Source organism: Poecilia reticulata, linkage group LG15 (assembly GCF_000633615.1).
Source record: "Poecilia reticulata strain Guanapo linkage group LG15, Guppy_female_1.0+MT, whole genome shotgun sequence".
Taxonomy (NCBI): Eukaryota; Metazoa; Chordata; class Actinopteri; order Cyprinodontiformes; family Poeciliidae; genus Poecilia; species Poecilia reticulata.
In genome coordinates this window covers 3,818,021-3,841,805 of record NC_024345.1, presented here as the reverse complement: position 1 = coordinate 3,841,805, position 23,785 = coordinate 3,818,021, and the positions used below count along the sequence as shown (strand labels likewise).

The following is a 23,785-nucleotide window of genomic DNA, read 5'->3' as shown; positions in this document are numbered from 1 at the left end:
TTTTACTAAAATAATGTTTTTAAAAAGTCCTGACTTTGGATCGGCTGTTTTAATCAGTGAACTCATCGTATGAAGTCATGTTGAAGGGAGAGTCAAAGTGGTCACTTTCAGTATCAATGATACTTTTAAAAAGTTGTTTAACAGGGAATCATATTCTCTCCATCTAGCATTCCTTCAGGCTGCATAACGCAAGTTTCTGAAGAGCTAAGAGGAAGGCTAACCCTGTTTTAATTTTTTTTTAATCTCTCTTTATCAGGAAAAAAAGCCTTAACTTGAATTTCTAGGAAATAAACAGAGAAACAAAGCTAACTATGCTAACCGCTAATAGATGATACTTCATTATTTTAAAATATTTTTGAATCTTCAAAGGATAATTCCCAACGGTGTCATATTAACATTTGAAATTATTTTTATTTAACCAGGAATGTTTCCCGTGTTTCCTCTGGTATTTGAATCATTTCTCTGACGACAAACTCTAAATCTTTGAGCTTTAAAGCACTCTCTTCCATAACCCTAATTTTTAGCTCCTCCCATAAATTCTCGATCAGACTGGGCCGGTTCAAAACAACAGCGTGAAGAAACAATATTCAGGTTATTTGCTTAAGAGGGAAATCAACTTGTTGAAGCAATGCAGATTTTAGGGCTAAGCTAAGGAAAAAAAAAATCTCTCAAATGTTTGTTTTAACCATCTTTTAAATGTCTGCTACAATTTGAACGTGTGTACACAGCATGAATAATTAACTCCTAATGTGCTTTAAGCAACTGACTCGGCTTCCTTTAGTTGTAAAGACAAAACAAAAACTAATTTCAGTTTTATCAAATTACAAATTTCTCAAAATGGCCAAATCTCCATTTCTCTTGTTCAAGAGCCACTCGATTTCATTTTGGTGTTAAAATCTCATCTATAAACACAGGGGCTGCATCCTCCTGCAGTTAATCCATCACTCGACTTATCAAGCTCTTGTTGTACCCAGAAATCCTCCTTAATTTGTTTTAATCCAAAAAAAAAAAAACACTTTGCCAAAACTAGTAACACTCAGGTTACACATTTTGGGCATATGATACTGACCCAGGTGAGCTGGAGAGAACTTAACTAAAGTATCTGCTGTAAACTTAAAATGAAAAGTAATTTGTCTGTGTCTGTGTGTGTGTGTGTGTGTGTGTGTGTGTGTGTGTGTGTGTGTGTGTGTGTGTGTGTGTGTGTGTGTGTGCGTGCGCAAGAGGTTTGGGTAAAACATGAGCCAGGAGAAACAGAGCAGCTGTCCAAGTGTTAAAGCCGTCCAATTCTCCACCAGCACCACAAGTTGTCGGGTTTTTTTGTTTTTCGTTTGTTTGTTTAGAAAGAGAGGCAGAGAGGACGCAGACAGAGGAGGTTTCACTCAACACAGGGGGCGACACAGAGCAACGAAACGCTAAAACGAAGGAAAACATGAAATGAGTTCACAAAAAAGCAACGGAAGTGAACGTAAACAGATGTGGGTACCATTGGCGCGGACGATGACATGCTGCTGTCTTTGGTGCTGCTGCTGCTGCTTACTACACTGTTTTTACTGTTGTTTCCCTGCGACTGGGATCAAAGAAACACAACACAGACTGACTCCCGCTAAAGGCGTTCGGCCTCCAACGGGAGCCACAAGGAGCAAAACAGGAACAGAGCTACGACGCGGCTGAGCTACACACTCGATACGCTAACCCTGCACGTGTCGCAGGAGGTGCGCCGAACGTTTCTCCGCTGCTCAGTGCTATGAATCTACCTCTGACTTATTTTGGTTATACTGAACAGTAATTTGTAAACAATGAAAGGTACCAATAAAAGGTTGAGGAAAAAGTGTAGAACTCGGCACAAATATTTTAAAACTGAGACATTTATATTTTGCCTACAGGAAAAAAAAAAAAAAAGTTTGGCGTCTGCTAGATGGACGAAAGAATAAAAGAAAAAGAAAAATGTTCAAACAAGTTGAGTTCATCTCTCAGGTAAAAAAAATCAAACAAAAAAAACAACAAAAACAAATCTATGAATCTGAAATAAAGGTGCTAATAATAAACCAGTGCAGGTCTGTGCATGCAGTGAAAGGCCTTGATGAAGGCTCTTTAATCGCAGAGAGGGATGTGTTTATGTCAGGCGCGGTGCAACAGCATGACCTTGACTGAAAAATATCACGGTTTCACTGATTTTTTTTTTTTTTTTACCAAAATGCAAAAGAGAAAATAAAGTGCACATGATCTAATGGCTTTCGTTTATGAAAAGGAAAAGCAACATTAATTATTACTGCGCTAAAAGAACAAAGTGACTATCCAATTTTAATAGTCAGTGCTCCTAACATTCACAAACCAGGGGTGTCCAAAGTGTGGCACACGGGCCAATGTGTGGCCCTTTTGGATCATTTTGTGGCCTCTGAACGCAATTCGAGACATTTTAACGGTACGCTTTTCGTTGTCATTTTAAACATTTTGAATGCTTACCTTGTTTGCATTCAGGTTTGTAACCGGCAAAAATCATACAAAAAAAAAAAAAGAAACATCCATAAAGTACAAGTTGAATGAGTTTAAGCACCGTGACTCCCAAATTGGAGTTAGAATAGGTTTGCTATAATAACTCAGCGGAAAATTAGGAAATAACACATTCTGCTCGTCAAGTTTTGAATTATTGTATTTAGAGTGTTTCAGTATGTAAAAAGCACTGAAGGTTGTAATTTACTGTAGAAATGCACTGAACAAGCCCTAAAAAGCTCAATTAAATCTGAAAAAGTATAGCATTTTCCAACTATTTTGCACAGGTGACCAAGACAGCTGTTTTCACAGGACAAAAAAAACAAAAACAAAAAAAAAAGGGATGAATTCTCAGACATAAAACGCAAAGATGATACAATCAAAATGTAAATACTGGGACAAAGGGGGACATGGTTGTAAAGGTGTAGAAAAGTTTGCAGCAAGGGCAAAGTTTCATATCTGTAATGCTTTTGGATTTAAGTTTTAGTGGTTAGCAGAAGAATCACAGTCTCGGCATGTGCCGTTAGTCTGCAGCTAAAACGGCATCATGGGACCAATATGGTGGCAGAGAGGGAGGGAGGGGGAGACGTACAGGTGTTGGATGTAGGAAATCCAACAGGAAAAGAGAATTAGAAGAAGAAGAAGAAAAAAAGACAGCGGAAACATCTTTCCCCAGAAGGAAAGAAATTTTAAAAAAGCAAGCAGGATAACCAGACAGAGGTAAACTCGAAAAGAAGAAAGGAGGAGGGAAAAAAAAGGCCCAGCCAAAACAAACAGAGGCGATCTCACCATCAAACAAACACTTGAGCTGGACTTCCTTTTCTGACAGACGGCAATGGAAAGGAGGAGGAGGAAAAAAACAAAAACAAAACAAGGAGTCATCGGGAAACAAGGAACGCATCAGAAGCAGTTAAAAAAAGTGAAGCTGCCAGGTTGATCCCGGGAAGAGAGGAAAAACAAAACAGCTGCACAAGCTTACAGAGGTGAAAACGTGAGAGAGAGAAATACTAAAGCTGTAGAGGAGAAAAAAAACAAACAAAACTAAAAAAAATAAAACAAAAAAAAATACAGGGAGTTAATATTAGAGAGCAAATGTAGGGAGGGTCCAGAAGGGGAGAGGTAGGTGTCTAATGTTTAAATCGCTGTGTGTAGCAAGAGTTTTATTCCGGCCCTGGTGATCATGGCGCTTCACCGCATGCACTGACTCTCACTCTCAGTCAACATGAGAGATTTTGTAAATTCTGGTTCAATTTTAAACGTAAACACAACAACAACAAAAAAGAGCAACTAACTCTACGTAAAGAAACCAAGCCCTAAAAATACACAATATAAAAACGCATTTCTGATAAATACAGATTCAAATCAGAGGAGGAAATCACTGTGCGCCCCGACGGGGCTCAGAGAACTTACCTTCACGCCGTCCGACTTTTTGTTCAGTAAGGTTTTGCACGCTGAAAGAAAGTAGGACAAGGAGACGAGGACAGTGTGAGACAGCAAGACAAAGCCGAAGACGCGAAAAGTTCACGTCGCGTTCACCTTTTACATCAGCAAGAACACCGCGGGATGGATGATTACAACAAACGGCACGACAGCCGCACCGCAGGGGGCAATCAGTCTAATGAAAGACGCTTACGAGAACGGAAAGGTTCCTGTGCGTCAATTTAGAAGTTTAATCACTTTTTTAGAATCTTTAAATATACATTTTTAAGGTTTTCTTACAGGAGGCAGCAACAGCCTCACTAAATGTACTTTCAGCCCTTTTTTTTTTATTAATCTGCCACTTTTTTTCTTCTTCTTTTTAACTTTTAGATGAAAACGAAAAGTTAATCAGTAAAGTTGTGACATGATTTTACAAGGTTTTTAACTCATTTTGCAAATTTCTATTTGTCAATTCCGCATCTTAAAATGTACGCAATGAAATTGCGTTATAGCAAACAACATTTTAATAATTACATTTTTTTTTTTTTTTTACATTTTTATTGTAATTATAACTCACGGTTTATAAATTCCAATTGTTTCCAATAATTAGTGGCCATTATTTACAACCAGATTAAAATATTTTGAACCACCGCAACATTTTGTGAAACTTTAAAGACTTTTTTTTTTTTTTTTTGCTCAGCAGAAACCCCAAAAATACAGCAATGATCATTAAAGGTCTATTTGTTGAGCTTTTTTTTTCATACCGCATTTATTCTACCTCTAAGCATTATCTTTCAATCCATCATAAACTCAAAGAAACATGAACATTTGGAAAGAAAACCCCTAAAAGGATTCATTTCTGGTTCAATTTGCCATGTCCATGAAAGAAGCAAAAGAAAAAAATGTTTCAAACTCAACCAGATGTGCTCATGTTTCTTCATGTAAATTTCCAATGGTACCGACATGCAAACTAAACATGCAAAAACACACGGCCCTTAAATAAATCTGAAACATAAAGCCGTATTTGTGTTAGTCCCGTCCCGGTGAGCCTCCCTTACCTTCCGTTTGCAAAGAGGTAAGGAGAGCAGAGGAAGAAGGAAAAAAAAAAAAAAAAACAGTGACGCGTTTAATATCTGCATCTTAAGATCTGAGCTCAAAACAGGGGATAACTGCAGGGATGAAGAGTCGGGCTTTCACTTCAAGTGAAAAAGCTTCCTGAGACCATTTTCACTCGAGTGGTTGGCTCATGCAGCGCAGCATGCAGTAACATCCACTTCAAAGTCTACACAGCAAAACGCTGAGGAGGGACGAAACCTCCGGAGCGCCTTTAGTTTCAACATGAATCTGACCTCGATTCAAAAGCAGCGATTGATCACATTATATATATATANATATATATGTAGATATAGATATATGTAGATATATTTATATATATGATTCATCAGAGCTAATGGGGAAGCCTGCTATTATCAGAAAAGTGTGGAGTGCGTATATTCGGCTTATTAGCAAAACAAAGACTGCACCTGTTTGTGATTTCGTGTCAGGTCTGGTTATTAATAACCCAGCAGCTTATGGGTTTCTCACTGAATACTGTACGAATCGACATCTAGAAAAAATAAAAAAAAAATAAAACTTCAGCTGTCGACAGCTGAAGTGACAGAACAGCGTTATTCAGAGAAGCAGCCGAGAGGCCCCTGGTAACTCCGGAAGGGCAGCAGAGAGTCGGCGCTCCGGTTTCAGGGAATCTGTTACGTTCCCTGTACAAATCTTTTAGGAGAAGCGTTGAAAGGAATTTTTAAAAAAGAAACAAACAAACAAAAAAAAACTAAATAAAAATGCTGTTGCAGTTTGCCACAAGACAAACAGCAAACAACTGCACTACCTCTGAAAAAAAAAAAAAAGACAGAGTGGAAATTTATCGCTGTACCTCAACCTGAGCCCACTGCCACAGTGGTTAAGCTTGGTGGTGGCAGCATCATGCTACAGTGATGCTTTTATTTGGTAGGTTTGGAAACTTTGATAAGAATTCAGGTAGAAAACTTGCTGGAAGCTGCAAACGACTGGAAACGATATGGTTCAACCTTAAAAATACAGGAAGAGCTACCATAGAAAGCATATTCATGTGCTAGAATGGCCCAGTCAAAGTCCAAACAGAAATTTAATTTAGAATCTATTATGAAATTAGCTTTTATTTTATTTTATTGAACTATTTTGCAAAGGTTCTGGGTAAGAATTTCTGTGCCTCTGTGATTGTATCGTGGTTCCACAAAGGTGGCTGAACACAAAAAGCACGCCACACTTTTCAGATTTTTTTTCCATTTAAAAAATAATCTAAAAACCATGTGTTATTTCTCTTTTACTGCACACTTATGTATTGTTTTGTGCTGTCTTACTCCCACTATGCAATTTTCCATAAGCTGACACAAATCTCCCGCCTGTTTTTTTTTTGTGTGTCTTTTTTCTTTCTGATGACGACAGAAGCGCTTTGCTCGAAGCACACAGACGCCGCCAGGCTCCGTTTTAGCTTAGCCCACCAAACGCAAACAAGAAAGCAGGCAGAAGAGCAGAGACGACGAAAGAAAAACGGCCGACAGGAGAAACACTTTGCATTCTGTTCATCCAGTTTTCCATGCAGGATGCCAAACTGAAAGTCCTCGAGTTGGGAAACATGCTTGGCTGCCAGAGCCATGCTGCGGGAAGGTGGCAGCAAGCAGGCAAGCAGGCAGGCGGGCGTCGGTTCTCAAACGAGTCAAAACCGCTCATGTTTTTAGTTATGTTTAAAATATAAAAGGCTTTAGGGTGAAAGAGAGCAGCAGCATCCCTTGCGTTAATGCAGAGCTGATGCTTCGATAGGCAGCAGCTGGAAGGAGGTCAAAGGGTCATGCTGAGGGTGGGAAGGAGAGGAGGGGGGGAAGGGGACTTCAGGTAAACCACTGCCGCATTCTGCGCAGGAAATGAAAACATCCTGACCAGAAAAGGAGGCGCGCTCGTTAGAGCGTCAAGAGCAGCAGCAGCAGCAGCAGCAGGAGACCCGAAAGGTCAAGAGCCAAACTTCAATCTGCGCTTTTCCATTTCTGAGCTCGTGTTTGAGTGTGTGTGTGAGAGACGCCTCTGTGCTGTGATGACCACAGTGCATCCGCGTGCAGGCAGCAGGCGGAGGCAAGGGGTTCAGGGTGGAGGGGGTTAGGGTGGGGCCTTCAAGCAGCCGCATGCCGGCAGTCCAAATATGAATCGCACTCGCGTCTAGCAGACGTACCTTCCTGAGCCATTGCTGCCGTGCTGGTGGTGGCGGCAGGGCTGGTGTGCTGCCGTCCCACTATCGGACAGAGAGGGGGATTCCTCCAGTTACAGTTGCGCTCGGAAGTTTACACAAGCCTGGCAAAACGTCTCATTTTCGCCACATTTCTTTCCCCCAGAGAACGTGAATGATACAAAAGTTTTCTTTCCCTTATGATTAGTTGTTTGGCGGAGCCGTTTTGACGTGTAACTCTATATTGTGTTGGCTCTTTTCAAGTCGCAGTGAAAACAGAAACTACCCAGATGACTCTGATTGGCTTGACCCCTTCCACCTACGTCATTCTGTCGTGTGGTAAAACCTGGCGTTGAAGGCAAAAAGTCTAAAGGTTATTATTTAAGATGTTCCTAAAGCTGAGGTTAGGAGACAGAGATAGCCTGACCCAAAGTTCAGGTCAGGGAAAACAAAAAAAAAAAAAAAAACTGATTTGCTCGATGGCCAGGGCTTTTGCGGCGCATTTCAGAATCCTACAATATTTGCCCTTGACTCACGCTGCAGTTACAACAAGCGACGAGACGGAGCTGGAAGACGTTAAACAAAAGCTGAAAACAGGAGAGGCTACACTGCTTACTTAGATGGTGGCCTAAAAACGAAAGCGGTAAAATCTTAATTAAGATAATACATTTTGTCGAGCTCAGGTGTATGATTGAAGCCGACCGTTTCGGGTCGAACCAGCTTGGATACTAAACTCCCTTTCATAATAATATCACGGTGGAACATCCAGGTGCATCACTTATTTTGACTCCTGAGTTCAACAAAGGTAATCGCTCCAAGCAACGTCGATTCAGACATTTTTAGGTGTGTGTGTGCCAATAAATTGCAGTTATTACCTTTTTTTTTTTTTTTTTTTTTTTAAAGATCAATTTTAATTACATTGTCCTGCTGATTCTTTGATAATACAACATGCAAGCATCTGGCTGGAAGCTAGAAAGCAAACCAATCACGTTGCTGGTCACATCCCTCCCCATGTGTGTATGAGGTAAACTCTTGATCAGGGGCGTTTGGGTACTTTCTCTACATAAACCTCTGAGCACCACTTCACTTTCTACCATAATGCATTTCATCGCACAGAGCGATCATTGAGTTTCAACATTTTCCAAGTTTCACTGCAACACTCCACTCTCTTTAATTGGAAGTGAAGCAGCAAATGGAATAAAACACTCAGAGTTTAATTGCATAATCTGATTATTCCCTTATATGGAAAAAAAAAAAAAAAACTTTAAGTGATGCAGAAACGCATTGAGTCTGTTGTCTTCCGTCTCGTGGTTGACAGTAATCCGCTGGAGCCGCGTTGCTCGTGTGAAAGCATGTAAACACTGTCGATAGCATTAGCGCGTCGGCCTGCCAGGCCATCATTCAGCCCGCAGACTGGACGTCCAAACACAGCCTGAGCTCTCAGTGATCGAACTGCTTACCGTGACGAAACCTAAGCCTACCGTCCCAAAGCGTGAAACGGAAACCGTGCCGTCAAGAGGAGGAAGACAGCAGCAGCAGTGCAACGCTGACGTCTTATTTGCCGTGTACGAGGTTTGCGGCTGTTTTAACGTGGGCAGAGCTTTAAAAAGAAATCGCCGAGCTCACCTGAAAAATTCCTGGATACCAGCATTGTTGTGAGAATAGCTCCCTGTATTCAAGACAATCAAAAACATAAATAAATAAATAAAATGTCATACCTTGTAGGCGTTTTTTTTTTATATATCTGAGGACCTCAACACTAATCATCTCAACACTCGCCTTAAGTTTTCTCCTGGCGTTGAACTTGCGCAGACATTCAACGGTTTCTTGACGGTGCATCATGGAGGCAACAGTGGAGCGTTGCTGCGTGTAGAGAAGACGTGTTATTACAGACGCATCCACATTCATGAAAAACATCCCTTAGATGCAGACAAACAGCAACTTCTGTGACTTCATGGAAATAAAAAGGAAAAACATAAAATAACAATAAGACTGTGTCCAAGCCAAATAAACTTACAACTATCGTGGCGACGTTGTGTAAATGAATCGTCACAAATGGCATTCGAGATTTTTTGCTCCCGTTTTTAGCTTTTCACCAACACATTTGAAGAAACAGTCACCCAGTGATACTGGGAAACGCTTGTTTTAGTAACATAAATAGACCGTGGTGAAAAATATAAAGTTGAGTGTCGTCAACTGCTCACCAGTTCTGAGCTGGTGGCACGAGAACAGGACCCTGAGGAACTCCACATGTAATTTTTTTATTTGCTCAGATTTATAATCTCTGAATGACTCAAAAATAGCCCTTATTTGTTAAATAAGATCTGAATCAGTCTTGTACAGTAGACTGAAAATCATTGAACAGATTTCTTTCTCATTATAGAGAATTAAATTGCCTGTTTTTCCCAATCACTCAAAAAAATAAAAATAAAAATAAAAAATAGAGCTAAAGCTCCTGGAGGTCTTTCCTCGGATGTGAGAGTGCGACTTACACAGACCCATGGATGCTTGAGGGCCTGGTCAGCAGTGATCCTTTTGGCAGGGTTAATGGTCAGCATCTGATTGATCAGATTCTTGGCCTCGGGGGTCACCGTGTCCCACTCTGGGGACGGAAACTGAAAGGAAAACGAGGCAAAACGAGGCAGTGTTAAATAAAATATCCATCATCAATAAAAATGGATGCAAGTTCATTAATGTGTCCTTTTAAAAATCAGGCTTCTTACTTGTGACCTTGTAAAGTTTGGTCTTTAGAATTCATGGAGAAATAAACAGTAAAATCCTAGATATAATTTTTTTTTTTTCATTTTGGCATTAGTGAATTATGACAGCCTAATAGTTTTGAATCTATTATGACACAAATGGAGAGGAAGAGAAATAATTGGAAACGATTTTTTATGAAGAGCCTTTTACAAAAAGGTTTTATACTATACATGTTGTAAAATGTGGTAAAAAAAAAATAAACAAATGCATACAAAATTTAAATATAGAAGTTAAAAAATGATAGAGAAAAAAATATTACGGGTAAGTAGAAAAAAAACAAAAAAACAACCTCGTTCTAACAAAGTTAGCTGCTAGTCACTGAAAAAAAGAAAGAAAAAAAAAATTCAAAGTATCTTGTTGACAGAAATGTTATTCAAGAAGTGTAAATAACTGGGTGCTTGCCTCAGCCACTTTATCTCGTTTTATGCACAATCATTAGATGTGGTTGCTTCAAACTCTGAAAATTAACACAGGCAATAAATTCTCCTCTCCCAGAGGATTGTATGATCTAATAAATATGCTCATTGCTCTGTGATGGAGCGTTTCTTCCCTCTACAACAGCATGTAAATCCTGCAGTAACAAGCAGAGAGTAATTAAAACCTAAATTTACATTTCTACATCACTCCCAAGACTTAAATCCGAGCTTCTTAGTGGACGTGACTTGTTGTGCATGCTTGATTGTTTTACACCACTCGGATCATTAAGATACAAATATGAAATGACGTTAAAGTTTTGTCGGTTTTCAGGCTTCACAAACAAGACTTTATGGGTTTTAGTTGACGCAACTTTTGATGCTTACATTTGAATTTCAAAAAAGAAAACGCCAGGAAGTCATAACGGAGTTCACAGGTGTGAAATTAATGCTTTTAGAGCAACATCTTTCACTAGGCATTGCTGAGCAAATAGTGTAACTCCAGATAACGTTGTGAAGCCAAAGTGGAGCTGGTGAGCTGCGTCTAACTCCTGGAACCAACTTTATACCAACTTAGACATTGTTTTAGTGTTCAAGTCTTCACTACGACGCTCTGCAGAGGAATTCATACCAGGGATGTCGCATTGATTTGTGGACGCACACGTTAAAGGTGTGAGTGCATCAGAACAGCAACACCGCCCGTCTGGGGATAAAATTTACACCCATCGGTTTTCAGGTTTAATGCATCTATTAAAATTTATCCATTAACGACAAGACAATCTACAATTTCAAAAAACACTTTCCACCCATTTATTTCAGGGGGTCATTAATGTCGTAAATGTGTAATTGTTAAACAGTACAGACCAAGCGGAGCAGCGACGGTCAAGCCAAATTTGCAGTACTGTAATCCCGCCACATGTTGTGCTATCAGAAAAATTCCAACTTTCTGGAAGGGGAAATGTTGCGCTTTCCAGCCAAAATCGGGTTATTGCGGTAATTTCACCTCCTTCGTAACAAGGAGTGAAATTAATCTGAGGGGCGCTCTTTTAACAGACGGTAAATTGCGAAAATAACTTGCTAGATATTGATATTGCTAGATACAATTGTTATGGATAAATAGGCAAAAATATTAACTCACAGGACATTTAAAGAACTGCGTACAATTAAAATAAGCAAAAATATCTAAAACTTAGGTATTGTTTAATTCTTCAGTACCTAAGGCTGCTCATCGACGAGTGCCGGCAAACAACAGAAACGCCAGGTAAAGATGGTGGAGGCGCTGAAAATCAACATGCCAGCTAATTTTAAATTAGTACAACTTACAAATTGCACATTTGAGACATAAAAATACTGTAAACGTGGAGGTCCGCCTTCAACAGCCTCAGGTTCTGACCCGTCTTTGACCAGGAACTCCAAAAGTTTTGAGCAACTTTGTTCATGTCATCCTCAGCATTTCATGTACAAATTCCAGATTGTTCAGCTTTCCAAAGTTCCCAGTCTTTTCTTTTTACTTCTTAATATAACATACTAAAGTTCATAACACATTTATGGAGTTAATGTTTTGCAAAAATGTGAATAATCTTGCAAATGAACACAGCAGTAAAAAGGTGAGAGATAGAGGTTAGAATGATACTGTAATACAAAACTATGACAAGTAATACACACATCATAGGCGCCAGCTTTGATCTGTTGATACAGTTTGTGTTGGTCCTCATCCCAAAATGGAGGGTATCCCACTAGCAAGATGTAGAGGATCACACCTGGAACAATTCACAAAAAACAACACAAAAAAAGTAAGTATATTTATATTAAAAAAGCAAGTGAAATATAGTATTTCGTAACGGCCCTGAATGGCAAACATCAAAAGTTGGAAATGAAGAAAAAAAATCCATGTGGCTTTCAGAACCATCAGACACAACGGTTAAGTAAATGCAAGACTATCAAATGATAAATGAGTCCTCTTTGAATTTATACAGAATTTAAAAAATACTTTCACGTTTAAAAAATTCAACAACCTAAAAGCTGGAAGATGAAATGAATGAGTTTCACTTGAACAGTGCAGGATTCCTTGTTAAGTTTCATCAGATGGAAGGATAAGACTGAACATAAATAAATAAAACAAACCGACATGAAATTCATGGGAACATGAAGTAAAAAATACATTCAGTTTGAGATGAATGGGCTGTGTGTGCAATCTGAAAATAAATAAATAAATAAATAAATAAACATTTTTCTGACCACATGCCCAGATGTCCACCGGCTTGCCGTACGGATCCTTTCTCAACACCTCGGGCGACAAATATCCTGGAGTTCCAGCGAAACCTGTCAAAGACAAAGCCATCTCTGTGGAAACCGTTTCAAAGAAAGCTAATAAAAAAGCTAATAAAGCTGGGGGGAGATCAATAAGTCTGTGGGACCAAAGGTCCTTTTGATAAAATACACATTTCTCATTTTTCCCATGCAAAACGTGGGAGCTGCTGTGTAATCTAATCTCAATTTTGCACCATCACCTGGACAGAAATTTTCAGCAAGAATCGACAATGCACAGGTGAGTCTATAACAATCTTATCCCCACTGCAAATTTTTAGATTTAAAAATAGATTTGAAAATCAGGTGTAGTCTCAAACACATTTGACTCAACTAAACACAACCTGCACTGCTTAAAACAGGTGTGCTTAAAATAGAGCAACTCAAATAAATGAACAGTAGATGGTGTGTACGGTTTTTCCAAAAAACGTTCAGGAAAAAAAAAAAAAAAGAAAAAATCCTCGACTTGTACAAACAAACAAAATGTTCCATGAGGAGCAGCTAAAAGTAAAATCCACAACTTTAAAGTTAAAAGGAGAGTGTCTGTGTATCATAGTTGCAAACAGAGGACGCCATCAAGGACAGCCATCAGATTTCAGGTGAAAGTGGGCAAATAAATTCAAGTACCAGCAAGTGGGAGGAAATATACCTTCAATGTTTCCAGTGAAGAAAATCTCTGGGCACACAAACCCAAAGCTGGACGGTTCCTGGACTAAAATGAACCGGGAGTGCTGCCAGGAGCTGGCGTCCAGGTATAAAACAGGTTTGATGAACATCACATCATAAAAAGGCTTCACTTTGTTTTATCTGGACCCCCATTAACTGCAGTTGCCCGCGTCTACATCTTCTTGGGGTCCGCACACTTAACATTAACCGCCAAGTACTAAACATGGTCGTCAGGAAGGGGTTGAATCATTTTGAGGCTGCGGAGGTCGTCGAACATGGCCTTAGGTGTAGCTGCGCGCGAACTTTTAAAAGACTTGAATCCCTTCCACTGGCCTTGACGAAAACACTTGGAGGAAATGCTGCTGCAGCGCGCCAACGCTGCAAAAGGAAGCAGAAAGGGGCCGTTTCTTACCGAACCACGCCTGCTGGTCCCCCTGCACCTCGATGGCAAGTCCGAAATCCGCGAGCTTCACAGCTGCTCCCTTCATCTTACTGGCGAGGAGAAGGTTTTCTGGCTGCAACACACGCAGGCGGATCATTTGAGAGGACCAAACTCAAAGTGGAGCAGCAAGCTCCTCTCTCTCTCGCTTAGTTTTACTTTGAAATGTCAGAAACTCAAATACAGGAACACAGCTTCGACTGTAAAACGAAAGTCAAGCCATATGTCTTACTTCTGGAAAAAAAACCACTAAATACCGCAAAACAGACTTTGGCAAAATGATGAGCAACAACAAGAAGATGTGTGTAATTAGTGGCAGTAAGCACGGATCCTCCTTCCAGAAATGTCTCGTCACTTGAGAGAGCTTTAGGAGTGCGATGACATCTACATCGGTACTGAAGCGTGATGAGGTTGAGTTGGTTACTGACGACTGCCTGAGAGGAAGAACCTTTTCATTTAGATGCCATGGTATTTACCCCGACACTTTGACCATGTCTTGTTTTGTCACATCATCAGGCATAAATGCCAGGCTTTGGAAAAGGTTAAAATTTCTTATGTCGCTTCAGAAAAACACAAACAGGAGACAAGACGTCCACTTTTTACAGTTTTAGATGTACATCGAAGGGCTGCACAATATATTATGGTTATATTGTCATCACAGTGATGAAAATAAGCATGTGTCACAATATTTGCCAATAATATCCCCGTTGCAAGAATTCCTAATATCCAACTTTTTTTTTTTTCCCTCTCTTACAAAACTTGAATATTTTTTCGGGGCACAGATCAACCCTCAGGTCTAACAGATTTTGTGTTTGTTTAGTTTTTCTCCATTTTGTGAAACGACTCCAAAAAGCTGGGTGGAGCACCAGAATGGTCTCTGGCAAAAAACAATTCTGCGGATTACAAACAAAACGCTTTATGTGATCTTTAACAACTCGGTTGTTGCTTGAATTTGATATTTTCTGACTCTTGGATTTCTCACAATATTTTTTGCAAAAGCCCGACAGCATCTTCATTTCACTAACTCAGGTACCGATGTGCACAGATTTTCAGAACACCTTACCTTTTGTTAAGATGTGGCGACTGTGGAGGCCACCGAAACATGTCATGTTTCCCCTCATCAAAAACATGCCAGGAGTTTTTGCCTCGACTCTTTCATGCATGTTTGAGAAATCCTATAATCTCCCATGGCAACAGTTCAGCTGTGCAAAACGCCCGGCTGGACTTGGCACCGCCTTCCAGTCGCAGCTCTTCCTTGAAGCTGCCTCGCAGAGCAGCCCTCCTCCCCAACCCCCCCGCTCCGCTCCTTCAGACTAGCCAGAAGCAGTTAGCAAACTCCTGGCATGGATCTGCACATAGGAACTACTGCTGGAGTTTTTAACGAGACAGAGGCCCAATTTTAAGGTGTTAAATTACAAAGTAAATTTCCTTTGAAGTCATATTTGATATCTATAGTATTTTTATAACAACTGAAGTCAACAGTTGTTACTTGATTATGCTATAAAATTATGCTATGTGCCTGGAAAACGCATAAAGAATGTGAGGAGGGCAGTTTCCCTGTACGACCCCAATTATTTATAGCAGATATTGTGGTGTGAATTCTCCGGTTGTCTCACGACCTTTCACCTGAAGACTACTTGACCATTAATATTAAACATCTGCCAACATAACCGCACGTAGCACTTTGGTAACCACCTTCTATGCACAGATGTTTTCTTCCACAACCAAAGTTCAAACCGGTTGATCTTTGTATCTCGCATCTGCTATGCTTGTAAGCCCAGCGTAGTCTCTCCTCGGTCTGCTTCTTTTCACATGTCAGCCTTCATCATCTAGCTGCACATCCTTCATTTCTCCTACGGCCTCCTCCTCCTCCTCCACCGCCCGCCCATCAAGCCCACGAGGCCCTGAGCCGACAATAGGAAATAAAGAGAAGGGGGGGGGGGAGCGGAGGAACCAGAGAGCTTTTCTGAAGCAACAGAACCAGACATGCAGAGATAGATAGATGGGAGGTGGCATAATGAGTCCCTACACCGGCGCCGCAGCAGCCGGGTGACCTCACCCCCTCTGTTACCATGGCAACCCCGCCTGCCACCAGCATTCAACTCTTTCCTCTCTAATTTCCCAACACCCCTCTCCTCTAAGCGTGCGGCCCTCCCAAGATGGCAAGAAGGCAAACAAATATGCAACGTGTGCAGGAGGTTAAATTTGTTCGCACCAGTTCAGTTTTCCTGATTCTTGAATGCAAAAGCTGCTTCCTTTCCTCTGTGTTCTTGGAAAAATACATGCAGTGTTTTTTTTTTTTGGGGTCTTCTCTTATGTTTTAAGAATGGTTCCAGCAAAAACCTGAAAATGTACTGCCTTGACACAACATTAACTGGTATTTCTGGGCCCCCAAGTAATTTTCAATACTCTACACAGAGTCCGCCGTAAAGCAATGTGGCTACATGACTAAGGAAACATCAGCAGGATGTTGGTTAGGTGAGCAGCGAATCACAATCTGATTAAAATGAAGAGGCAATTCATGTTTGTCTTTAAATGATGATTGCACAATAACTGCAATCATCATTTAAAATGTTTGTTTTGTCTTTGATAAGTGCTGCATTTTAACATCCATTAAACCTTTTGGTCTGTCTGTGAGAACACAAAAAGTAAGAAAATTGTTTTTGGCATTGGCACCACCTGAAAAATATCAAGCATAAAAGGCAAGAGGCAGACTAACAGACTGGATAATTCAGCACTGATGCCAAATTTCTAGAAGCGTTTAACGTTTGTCTGACATTTAGTGAGTTTGTGAAGATTAAACAAAAAAAGAGTTTACCAAGAATGCCGCAAAAATATTCTCAATCAGCCAAATATCGTCATATCTCATGAGCTGTGTGCATCGTTACGCCCCTTATGGCTATACAGCCAGGGCTGAAAGTAAGGGGGTACGGCAGGGTACTGCGTACCCCTAAAAGATTTAGCGGGGGTACGCAGTACCTGCAAGAGAGAGGAGCGACTGTCTGCTGTAAAAAATCAATGGGTTCACTGTGCAGCCATGAGTGCGCCCACTAATTAATCGTCACTGATTACTTCTTCAAGAACAATCTAAAACACGACTTAATCAGTTAATAAATACATTTTTTCCTATTTCATATTGTGTCTGAACTGTTCGTGCTTTGCTAGAGCAGCGGTCCAATAATACGTCGATCGCAGAAGGTTTTGAGTCTATCTCGGCATTAGGTGACAAACTGAACGCCGCCAGGAGGCTGAGACCAGCACGTCCTCCACTGACTCGCTTAAAACGTTCGGAACTTTATTAAATAACAACAACAACATAAATCAACAAAACGCGCTCAAATTAATGACCCAACAAAAATAATAATCTCAGTAATTATTGTTTCAACAAGGTGTTGCGCAATTCTGTGCGTTTCGGTTCTATTACCAAAATAACTAGCAGAGCAGGAGTTTAAGATTAACTAATCAACCACCGCTGTGTCCAAGGAGGCTTATTAATGATCGCAAAAATAAATATCAAGCCTGCAAACCTAATATCGTAACGGACTGAATGTTATGTTTTTAACATAATCTCTGGTCGGCCTGTGGAGTGCAGGAGATTGCCATGGCAACGGGTGTGCTTAAATGACAGAGAGAGACGAAGAGTAAAAATGTGCGAATGGTTTAGAGTTAATCACCTGTTCGGGTTGTTTTACCTTTTTTTTACTTTTGTCTTGGTGCATCACAGCCGCTGTAATTTCTGAACGTTCAATAAACGACAAACTTGGACTATTTACCTCGTTCTGTGACTATACGTCATTTACAACAATATGTTTCATTAAGGATTTAACAAACAAATGGCGTTTACCGCGATAATTGTGTGAAATTAAATTGTTGAATATAAAAAAATAGTTTATATATAACGCACAAAATGTTAAATGTATGCCTGATAAAAGACAAAGGGATGCAGTGCTTTGCTACACTATCACTAGATTAACAGGTCACAAAAAAGGTAATTAAGAAAAAAATATGGAGGGAGAGGGAAGTAGTTCAGTTATGATAGCTTGACTTTGACAACCTTAAGATGTAGATGTGGTGCGGAATTCTGTTTGAGTCCAGTTAGAAAATAAAACGCTTAAGACTTAAACACCAACTCTGACAGATCATCAGTACAGCAGGTGTTTAATTAGCTAATAGCTGCAGTAGCTAATATACCACATTGATCACTTACTAATAATCACAAAAATAAAAGTCAAGCCATAAAAACATAAGACTGTAATGGACTGGATATTCATTTTTTGTGGGGATATTAGTAGTATTATTATTTAAAAAAACAATAGTAATAATAACAATAATAACTTTGTTATTATGATTTAATATTGTTATGTTAAGTTATAATAACAAAGTTATAATATAACTTTGTTATGTAACTTTATATAATATTGCTATTGTTTTTTAATCATAATTGTACAGTGCTTTTTTAATGATAAACACACTGATTGTGTTAAAAACAGTGTGTTTATTATATATAAATATATTTATAAATTATATATAAATAATGTATATTATTTATATAATAATATAAATATAGAATATAAATAATTATAATATAAAAAATATTTATATTCTCATAAATATTATTTATATTATCATGAATATTATTTTTTATCATAAATACTATAAATATTATCATAATAAATATTACAAAAATAATATGTATTATTATTAAATAATAATTTGATTATTAATTAATTTAATTATATAATTTAATTGATTAATAACTAATTATTATTAATTATTCTGCTCTTGGGACATTCCACGTCCCAAGAGCCGAAATGGGTTTTCTCTGTGGGGTGTCTGGGCTCTCCCTTAGAGATAGGATGAGAAGCTCGGTCATGTGGGAGGGACTCAGAGTAGAGCCGCTGCTCCTTCACGTCAAGAGGAGCCAGTTGAGGTGGCTCTGGCATCTGGTCAGAAAAACATGCTGACTAAGGTCTCTGCCATACTAAAAATCAGGGGGAGCGCGACCGATGTAACATGCTGTCAGTCAAGATGATTGACAAGAATTTCTAGCGTCAGTTTTGTGCTGATATCAACTCCTTTGATTGCAAGCTCAGCAGGCGGCGAATTCTGATTAGTTGGGAGATCGAACATTGTAGATATTCTCTTCTTTTGCCCTTGATTGAAGGTTTGATAGTCAGGTCTCTTCTTTCCAGAGCAAACGTCCCCAGCAGGGAAAGTTAGCTCTTTTGGAAGATTGGCCAAATCGTTCCCTGGGACAGATCACTCTTGATGGGTCCGGTCTTCCAATGCCACTTTCGTCAGAGCAGAGGTTGAGCTTTAAGACTCAATGGTCTCCTTGTCACCGCAAGAAATTGACCCAACAAAAATAATAAGTCCTAGGATGATTTCTCTTGATGGGTCCGGTCTTCTAATATCCCCATCATCAGCACAGAGGTTGAGGTTTTAAACTCAACGGTCTCCTTTTAGATCCAAACTTCCCCAGCCGGGGAAGTTTGTTGACAAAAGCGGCATTAGAAGACTGGACCCATCAAGAGACTTCCCCAGCCAGGGAAGTTTGTTCTTTGGGATTAGAGAAATCGTTCCCTAGGACGATTTCTCTTGATGGGTCCGGTCTTGTAATGCTGCTTTCCTCAGACCTCAGGTTGAGCTTTTGGACGCCTCGATTTCCTCCTTATCGCTCCAACCCTTCTCAGTCTGTGTACTTTGGGAGAACTGGGGAAATCGTTTTCTTCATCTGCTGTGTCTCTGTCAGAGTGATCTGAATAATCCGTCTGTTTTTTATGTCCTGTTGAGCCACCGTAAACTGCCCCAGCCGGGGAAGCTTGCTGTGCGTTTTGCTTTGATTTTTTTGTCACAGTGGAGGAAGGTTTGAACAGACACGCATCAAACTCGTCATACTCATTCTCCTCCTTGTAACTAGTGATATTGAACGTAACTCCTGGAAGGAGCTTGTTGAAAATCTTTCTCACTCCCGTTGTTATCAAATAACCTGCTACAAAAGTAATTGGGAAAAAAAATGGTGTTGAATACAATTTGTTCCATTGTCAAAATGTCTGGACCTGTTATCCCATCAACCCGATGTGGAAGGCTGTGTTCAGAATTTAGGTCTCACGGTATCTCAACGTGTCAACATTGCAGCCAGTGGGCTGAGGGAAATACAGCTCCACTTTATAGCAATTCAAGAGCTACACAGCTTTTATCGCGTTGCAAAAATGTCATCAGCATAGAAACTCCAAAGTGTGCTTTATACTTTTGTCATAGTACCCCCAAGAATTTAAAACTACTTTCACCCCTGTATACAGCTAATATTTACAGATCAATGTTAGTGTTCGTTTGCTCTCGTGGTTAAAATGTTACCTCAGAGTTACAATTTTACATCTGCATATGCACTTGTTGACACAAGCACACATGCATATGTCAAGAATGATAAAATGAAACTTGTTTTTTGTTCCTGTGTGGTGCTTTAACCTTCTCGTTTAAGGAAACAGTCCTGAAAATTAATTTGGAAGCATTTCGTCCGCACGAGGACTAGGTTATTTTATTTTACTTTAGTTTTGCAAGTATTTATAATTTCTTTTAAAAATGAGCCGAATGCATTAGCGGCAAAGCATAAATGCATGGAAAGACAGGTGTGTCTTAAGAACATCTCTCCACAGTCACCTTTTATTATTTCTGCTATCTTGTGATATTTGTATTCATGAGCGAACGTACAACGGGAAAAAAAAAAAAAAAGAAGAAAAATCTGCATGAGCTGAAAAGTGTCCGCACTTTTCAGAGGACACATTTTTGCACCGTCACAAAAAAAACAACAGAGACATGCTGAATTACTTATTCAAAGAGAACTGAATTATTTAAAGCTAAAAGTTGGAGGCTGAATTAAAGTTTGACGAATCAACGAGCGGGCGCAGGTATCGGGGTTTTTCAGTCTGGGAGTTTTAAATCAACCTCATCGTGTTTTCAAATTAAAACCCCTGCAAGTGTGAGGGCGGGGGGAGGAATCTGCTCCGAAAGGTGTGCAGATTTTTCCATGCGGTAACCAGTAACTGGCCGTCATCTAACACACCCCCGCACGCGCACGCACGCACGCACGCACGCACGCACGCACGCACACACGCACACACACACACACACACACACACTATTAATAGCAGCTCGTCTGCTTTCGTCACTCCTCGGCAATGCAGTAGGCAGAAGAGGAGGGGGACAGAGTAGAAAGGGTGGAGAGGAGGGAAGAGGTAGAGGGGGGGATTAAAAAAAAGGAAGAAGGATATAGATGTAGAGATGCCATGAGAGTTGGAGAGCAGAGAGGAAAAAGCTGCCGAGACGAGCGATGACGCGCATCCCAGAAGTTGTTCTTGACGTCACCGCATGACGTCCGCGCGGCGCAGGCCGAGACCTGTTGTGCATCCGTCCACCCGGCGCCCCTTTCCACCGCACTCGCACGCCCTGGGTGTGCGGGGCATTTACATTGCCGGATGCAATAAAAGCTCTTCTAATATTCATCAGTGTCTGGTAGCTCACCTTGAGGTCTCTGTGGACGATATCGTGCTGGTGGATGTGACTGATGCTCTCCAGGATCTGATTGATGCAGTGGCTGAAAGAGACAGCAAGGAAAGACATGTCGGTCAAACCGCGGTGCCACAACGACCGATATTAAAGAAAAATAAGAAAAAAACAAAACACTTTTACAATTGCAATTACAAATGAGCCTCTCCTTGGGAAGACGGACTGGGAATATGGGCAGCAAATTGGTAACAAACATCCACACTCAGCAAATTGAGAGCATCAATTCAGCTCCGGCTTCTGTCTTAATAGCCCGTGATGAGTCGAGTGATGTAAACCACATTGAGCAGATAGTGCTCTCATGCAGATACGCGATCTCTAATGGGTTGCAGGAAGGAATCATCGAGCGCTAAAAGGCCGAGCAGAGGACATTTATTTCAGCTGGAGTTAAATGTTTTGAAAGCCAACGAAATAAAGAGCAACAATTTGTGTTACGTTAATTTAAGTTACCGTGTAACTTAAACGAGAGCATAAAAGATGATGTGGACTTGATTTCAGAAGCTGCTGGAGCTAAAGCGGCTGATGCTTCGTGCTTCCAGCACAAAACCAAACATTTGTCTTAATCTACAGGGAATAACTTCAGTTTTGCTCCCTTCGAGTTTAAATAATATTGTCACGTTAAATTTAACCAGCTCAGATATCACGGTTTATATGAGAGGAGCGAGTCATTAAGCTTCGCATTTGGAGTCAATATAGTTGTATGATCTAAATGGTTCCTGCCATTCTATTCTACATCTATTCAGAGTTTAATACGATATATACAACAAATTTAAGGTAAGGTCATTTTATTTATATAGCAAATTTTCAGCACCCAGGCTGAGTTCAAAGTGGTTTACGTGAATTAAAAAGAAATATAAACAAAACAACAAACCAAAGGAAAGAGCAAAAGGGAAAAAAAGTATAAAACTACATATTGGTTCCCCATGTTTAGAGTAGTATGTAATTTATAAACTAGTTTGCTTAAAACAATGCAGCAGCAGGTGAATTTCTTGATTTTTCAATTCATGTCCACTCCAACCCTCACCAATATCCACGAGTTATGATCATGACCGAAACATGAAAGCAAATCTCAAACTTTTTGATGATCATCTTGATTATCTCGTCCTACATTATCACCCAAGAGGGGCCTGTAAAGGGACTTCTTTACATATATGTTGCCTTCATTGTACGTTGCATATTACTGATTGTCTACGCATGTTTTTATACTGAAATTATTATTATTTTAAGTTTATGTTATTATTTCTAAAACCCTAGTTAAGAATTTAGAGGTAAAGTGCTAAAATACCACAAAAGCCTACTGTAGCATCTGACAACAACCTAAAAATAGAAGAACAGCTTTGTCATGATTTATTCATGAAATTAAATTTAAAAGGTTTGAGTCACTCGATCAGAAGTAAAACTCAGCCAGCAGATTAGTTGCACAGTTGAAACCGTAAGCACAAACTACATTAACCAATTCTGCCGTCAGAACATTTCGTGCTTTCATAACTTCTCTGCGTTGACAAAAAAAGCCTCCACTAAAACCTGCGGGGAGTTCAAAGTTTCAAACTTTAGATTCATATTTAGACTCGTAGCTTAACAGTGTCTTTAAAAAAAAAAAAAAACATCGACAAGTAAAAAGGTGACAAATGAGCCACTAACAGTTTTTTTTTTTATATGCATCACTCCTGCATTATACAGACATACATTTTCAGTCAGCAGGATGCCTCTTCTGGTAATACATGGATTTCTTTCAAACAATAAAATAAATTTAAAAGATGATTATGGAGTATCTGATGTGGCCTCAATTTGGAGAAAACCGTCATGATTTACCTGGCATCCGCCTCGCTGTAGTACTCCCTCGCAACGATGTCCTCAAACAGCTCTCCTCCTGTGACGCTGCAGAGACGGATGCAACAATAAGTTAGTCGACATGTTTATATTAGGGAACTTCTTGTTTTCTCTGTTTAAATAAAGTACCCGTTAAGGGGCTCATGCAAGATGTTTTCTGTACGCTTGTGGTGACACGTCTGAGGTTCAAGTGAAGCTCGGTTTGTGCTTCAAGAAGCCACTTAGCGTGTTACCGACGGCTTTTATCTGTTCTAAAACATAATCTAATGCTTAATTCATTTGTGCCGGTCTGTTCGACGGAGCAGCGTGTGCGACATCAACGCAGCTGAATAGATGAATTTATTCTTTATGCTAAATTTTGCAAGGAAACGCAACAGAAAGACAGATTTTTGCAGTTTTTCTGTGCGTTTTCATTAGATATCTCAGCAGAGCAATATGGCACAAATGCTACAAAGAAATAACAATAATAATAATAATAATAGCAAAAAATATTTTTGTCCTAAGCTTCCCACCAAGCCTAGAGCGCTCCAATCGTGAAACAGTCTTAATGTTGTTTTAGTAAAATTTGATGTTTTGTGTTTTAAAACAGCAAAGAAATAAAAGAAAAATAGATACAATTGAACAAATCTTTTAAATGAGAAACATATA

The 23,785-nt window shown here is 39.7% G+C and overlaps 1 protein-coding gene across 22 annotated transcripts in view; it reads right to left on the bottom strand.

Moving 5' to 3' along the window:
- Positions 1-23,785, bottom strand: part of camk2g2 (calcium/calmodulin-dependent protein kinase (CaM kinase) II gamma 2) — a 62,600-nt gene that overhangs the window by 12,792 nt on the left and 26,023 nt on the right. For 4 of the 22 annotated variants that reach the window (XM_008428756.2, XM_008428757.2, XM_008428758.2 and 1 more), the window contains exons 5-15: positions 23,120-23,185; positions 21,266-21,338; positions 13,718-13,820; positions 12,571-12,654; positions 11,998-12,092; positions 9,652-9,774; positions 8,939-9,022; positions 8,786-8,828; positions 7,166-7,225; positions 3,901-3,941; positions 1,484-1,567 (exon numbers count right to left, since the gene is read on the bottom strand). In XM_008428756.2, the coding sequence (XP_008426978.1) occupies positions 1,484-1,567; positions 3,901-3,941; positions 7,166-7,225; positions 8,786-8,828; positions 8,939-9,022; positions 9,652-9,774; positions 11,998-12,092; positions 12,571-12,654; positions 13,718-13,820; positions 21,266-21,338; positions 23,120-23,185 (856 nt within the window). Of the gene's footprint in view, positions 1-1,483; positions 1,568-3,279; positions 3,313-3,900; positions 3,942-7,165; positions 7,226-8,785; positions 8,829-8,938; positions 9,023-9,651; positions 9,775-11,997; positions 12,093-12,570; positions 12,655-13,717; positions 13,821-21,265; positions 21,339-23,119; positions 23,186-23,785 lie in introns of all 22 variants that reach the window. The other 18 variants (XM_008428759.2, XM_008428762.2, XM_008428767.2 and 15 more) reach the window with 6 other exon arrangements.